At 36.0% G+C, this 5,398-nt stretch overlaps 1 protein-coding gene across 1 annotated transcript; it reads right to left on the bottom strand.

Moving 5' to 3' along the window:
• Window positions 1-954: 954 nt before the first annotated feature.
• On the bottom strand, window positions 955-4,278 carry ctsh (cathepsin H). The gene is made up of 12 exons (XM_007566387.2): window positions 3,957-4,278; window positions 3,780-3,811; window positions 3,537-3,642; window positions 3,382-3,452; window positions 3,190-3,294; window positions 2,442-2,528; window positions 2,297-2,352; window positions 2,128-2,209; window positions 1,976-2,044; window positions 1,788-1,894; window positions 1,336-1,461; window positions 955-1,257 (listed from the first exon to the last, which is right to left on the bottom strand). Exons 1-12 carry the CDS (start codon window positions 4,021-4,023, stop codon window positions 1,188-1,190), a joined length of 978 nt encoding a protein of 325 aa, XP_007566449.1. The 5' UTR covers window positions 4,024-4,278; the 3' UTR covers window positions 955-1,187.
• Window positions 4,279-5,398: the final 1,120 nt, after the last annotated feature.

The raw sequence follows: 5,398 nt of genomic DNA on the forward strand, positions 1-5,398 counted from the left end.
CGTAATTGCATTCTGGGAAATGTAGTCTTTAGATGTGCAATATATCCCCGTAATATGTGAGGGCCAAGTTTAACAATCAAAATGACTTTCAATAATTTGGAAATCAGACATTTCAAGCCAGTCTGGGGTGATGTCAACTGATTGTTCAAATGTAAAAATATTTCACCCGGCTTGTATAAAAAGATTTAAAGAAGCTTCTCAGTTAGAAAATCAATTCCGTTCATTTATTTCACAGCAGGTTATATCAAGCCACATTTCAGGAAAAAAAAAACAAAAAAACAACATATAATTAATTTCAATTCAATCACATAAATTCCAATTAATCAAATTATCAACAGTGCATTACACTTTATTATTCAAATTAGATTAGAAAGTTTTCTATCAAAGGAAATCTAGCAGGCAGCACTGAGTGATTGACTTGCAACATTCCTCCTGGATGAGCATGTAGCGACAGGAGACAATCACTTACATTTTGTAGTTGACTCTACAGCAATCCACAAAAAGCAGTTTTCAAATTATATATATTTTTTTTACCCAGGGAAAAAGCTACTCAAACCAATTTGACACTACATGAAAAAGCACTTTCCCTCTAAACTGCATGACAGGTCATGCCAAACTGCTATCTACTAGTATGATAAAAGCCTAGCCAGTGTAAAATCTTGGATGATTCAATTGGTATCATGACTTAAGTTAGTTAATTTTTTCATGATCTGACATTGTTTATCTCACCAAGGTCCAGGATTCAATTAAACTGAAATAAAACATCTTCATGTCGATTGGAGGTACACTGATTTGTCTTATTTTCTTTCTTTGAAGAAAGGCATTATTACATCTTTAACTGAAATGTCTTCAATTTTGCAACATCTAAACTGTTAAGTCTTGAAAAACTAATTCCCTGTCATATCTGGGAAAGCTCTTGCCATCTGCAGTGAACTGGTTAAAGAAACACACACAAAAGTTTAAAATATTTTATTTTTGAGTTTGATGTATGAAAGAATAAACAACAATTTGATCAGCTCAGTTATCACAATTACACATAAATGTCAATATAATTCAATCCATTGCATAATAATGGCTTAGTAGAGATTAAAACTCTTCAATCAAATGAAGAGAATAGCATTGTATTGCTATGGTTAAAAAAATCGCTCACTGTGCCCTAATTTTGTGAGACATGTCGTGTAATAAGATCACACCACTGGAAAAGATGAGCAGGCAGCGAGTCCACACATATTCTTTCCCCTTTCAATAAGGAAGTACCTGTGAGGGCAAAATGTTGTTATTTTTGTAGGCCTGCATTGATATTGTTGGACTGTGTAACTGAAAAAAGAGGTTTACCCGTCTATGCCCCAATAAGGTCCCCATGAGTTCTTCACTATCCAGTAGGGGGTACCGTTGTCTTGTCCATAGCCAACAGCTAGCACAGCATGATTCACCTTATCTGTTGTGTTGTGGCATTCAGTGCTGAAAGGAGGAACAGACCAAAAGTGACATGTGACTTTTTACTCATGACTGATTTTATAGGGAATGAGGTACTGAATCTATTATAATATCTTCTGTTAACATAAAAGTCCTGTGTTTTAGCACTAAGAACTGAAAGTCAAATGGAAAATTATGAACAGCAGATGTATGAATTTAGCTTTGCGTTTTACTCATTTGTAAGAGAATTTAAGACACACATTTTCATCTACTCTAATTACAGAAAAATATCAATATACATAGCTTAAACACAAAGATATATGTTTTTCATATTAAGTTTTAACAACTTCCATATCTACATTTGCTCTCACCTGGTGTACACACCCTGGTGGTAATGCATGAAGTCACTGGTTACCTCAAAGGCGAAACTAACAGGATTGCGAGTGGCAACAGCATCAACCATTCCCATCTCGTCGTACTGAGAAACAACAGTAAACCTTTTTTCTTCTTACACTTTCATAAAGATCTTCTTTTTAAAATGATGTCGATGGTCACTTACCGCTGTTATGTTCCTCACTTCCTTCACAAAAGCAGCAGCCATAGATGGTTCATAATAACATACACCCTCCTTAAATATCCCAAGAGAAAACGTTACATCATATCATTACAGGCACCTTCAAAATTCAGCTTTTAGAACGGTTGAAAAATTACCACAGCTGTGTATGGGTAATCCTTCTCTGTCATCAGTCCCTTGTTGTACATGATGTACTCAAATGCTTGACTGGGAAGACCGCTAGGGGACAAATACGGGTCTCGATTATAGAGAGATGACTGATGCAGGGAAAGAATTAAAAGTGGATGGAAACATGCTAGCACATACCCATTACATCCATGGTTGTTGAAATCCTGGGCGCAATCTACCAGCTGCTGTTCTGACTGAATCATACAAGAGTCAGTATTAGATCACGACTGTTATTTCTGGGCACAGGAAAATAAGTTTTGGCAACAAAGTAAAAGTATGTCACCAGTGGCACGAGCTTCCCAGTGGAGATAGCAGTAACGGACTCCAAACAGCCAGTTGTGGAAAAAGTCCAGCAACTTCCACACGCCCCCTGAAATGTAATAATTGATAGCAAACCAAAAAAAGAATAAAAAGTTGATGTCACTGATTTTTATCTGTGATATCAGCTCACTGATAAAACTCTGGTCTAAATAAAGAAGAATGACCGATGCAGAACATCAGTTTGTGTCATGTTTGTGGGTGTTGTTTTGGATGTGTTGCTATTTTGTACACTGTATGTGTACTGAGATGAAGGGTGTGATATTCAGAGTGCTACTGAGTCAGGTAGGAACAGTCAGAGAGCTGTATTAGAAGTAACATAACTTTCTTATTTTTATTTCCCATTCTTAATAAGTGTCTCATTATCTTGGGCTGGAAGTTTAATTAGCTCATATTAGCTGAATTAATTTGACTTCAGGTCAGACTGGAACCACTCCAAGCATTTGACAAGTAGTAATGAATTCCCTAGCAATGGCGATTACATGGAGATGGCGATAAAATGTGATGTGACACTAAATATCCAAATATTAGGATATTTTGACAGTAATGGGAGATGTGCGTTGTTCATGTGTTCAAGAAAAGTTCAGTTTTTACATGTTAGTGTCTCCCTTGCAGATATCAAAACTTTGTGCAAGTACAAAGTGCGCTACATTTATATAAATGGAGAAAAAACTACAAAAATCTATAGTGTGAACGTATGAATTTAACTTTACCTGATTCTTTACTGGTGTTATATAATTCCCCTTCTTTCTCCAATCAATGGAATCTGGATGTGGTCCATTACTGCTCAAGTAGCTTCCTTTAGTGGCAGAGCAGTTCTACAAATTGCAATAGGCCTACAAGTTGACAAAGAAAATCCAACACACAAGTTCTTTGTGAACAAAGTTTGGTGCAAATGACATTACCTGAGGTTCAGACAAGAGGAAAGACTTTCGGAACTCATTGAAAGTCATGTCTGAAAATTCGTTGAGTCCCACTTTTTAGAGATAAGAAAAACATAGTTTAGGGGGGTGCCAAATGATAGAATTAATTAAATGAATAATAATAAAAAAAATCCTACTTGTGAAAGAGTGATTCCCTTCATTGTGTTTGTCAATCATCCTCTTGTTCTCCGTGAATATTCGTAGTCTTTGGTAGTACTCCTCGAAGTCGTACGCTTTGTTGTACTGTACAACGCAGGAGCGCAAAGTTTATTGTCAGTGCTGCACTGATTTTTCACCTCAGGTAACTTCCGTGTAACAGTGCACTTAGAAAACACATAGAAAACTTTCAGCAGGAAGAAAAAAAATGTAAACAGACCCACCTGTGCCATCCATGATTTGAAATGAAACTCGTCTGAAAAATAACACAGAGCATCAAAATGCGTCGGGTGCCGAAAATAAACAGTAAAAAGTAACTTGACACCAAAGTGGTATATTGAAAGTGAAACTATGCAAAAGCGAACAATAAGAGCCACTTCACTTCAGTATTGATGTCTTACCTCGTTTAGTCAAGTAAAAAGCTGAAGTTAAGGACACGAAGCTAAGCAGAAGCCAGACCCTAGTCATGTTCACTTGTTAGCGCTCCGGCCGGAGTTGAAGGTGGAGAGAAAACAGATGAGGGAGTCACGAGGCGAAGTGCTGCCCTACAAGTAACATGAAACGTTCAGCAGTTTGTGACGTCAGTTTGTTGTCGGAATAAGGCACCAATAAAAAAAACACAGCTCCTGCTGCCACAGTCGGTAACCACGGAGTAGAGAAGAGGAGAGGGAGCACCTGCTGAACCACAGCTCAAGTAGGGAAGTTGTAATAGCATTGCTATGCTATGCTTTATCATAACTTTGTAAATATGAAATGAACAACGTAGTAAAAGAGCACCAAAGTCCAGTCTTTCCTGGGTTCAAGTTGGTCAATTAGGAAAACTAGCCAAATCTCTATTTAATTTTATGCCTCCTGCATTTTATTTTTAATTTGCAAGCCTGAATACCGAGAACGCCTTTAATAACTTTTCATTTTACAGACTACATGCAATTTAGTACAGTTTCTGAAGTAAACCTTTAATCCTGAAAATATTAATACCCCTGGCAAATTTAGGTTTGAAGCAATGTTTTACTTCTGCCAAAATTTTTTGTCTGACTCAAAGTAATTTTGACATTTTCGAGTGGCCCAGCCAGAGTCACGATATGAACCTCATGGAGAACCTGTGAAAGGAGCTAATGATTTGGGCAATTTTAAGGAGGTTGTTCTGTCCACATATGCTTTGTGCTCAATTGTAAATATAAACCATAAAGAGCAATAAATGATTCAATGGAAACATGCAAACAGGGTCAATGAAAAACACGTACATGCTTTTTCAAAATTGATACTCTTTTTACAGTGTTTTGTTGTCTTTAGAGATATGCCTGTCTCTGTGTGTTAGAAAAAGAAATGCTTGGTTGAATTGAAACAATATTAAATAAAAAATTATTAATGTTATGCTTCATTGTAACAGAAAGATACAAGCTAGTATCTGTTTTTTCCAAGTAGTTTTGACATTGATGATTGAGGTTTACATATCTTGTGTATTTTTTATGGAGACCGATTCACCAAAAATCTCAGTCTTTCACAAAAAGGAATTCTGCTTTTTAATTTTTAAATTATATTTCACTGATATTCAACAAAGAAAATGTGTCCTAGTTTTCTTGCTGGACACTACATATATTTTAGCCTTATTACAAAATTGGTTGTGCAGAACTATTAGATCTACAAAAACACTTGAGACAACATAACCCTGAGATAAAATGGATTTATTAACAAGAGGTAATTGGGAAACATATTTTTGCTTATTTGTTGTTATGTTCATCTTCATAATTTTCTTTTTTCATCTTTTTTTTTCTTACAAACTGGGAATATTTCTTAAGCTGTGGAAACGAAAGGATTGAAAGATAATTTTCATACCACTGGG

This window comes from Poecilia formosa, unplaced genomic scaffold (genome assembly GCF_000485575.1).
Source record: "Poecilia formosa unplaced genomic scaffold, Poecilia_formosa-5.1.2 Scaffold191, whole genome shotgun sequence".
NCBI classification, from domain to species: domain Eukaryota; kingdom Metazoa; phylum Chordata; class Actinopteri; order Cyprinodontiformes; family Poeciliidae; genus Poecilia; species Poecilia formosa.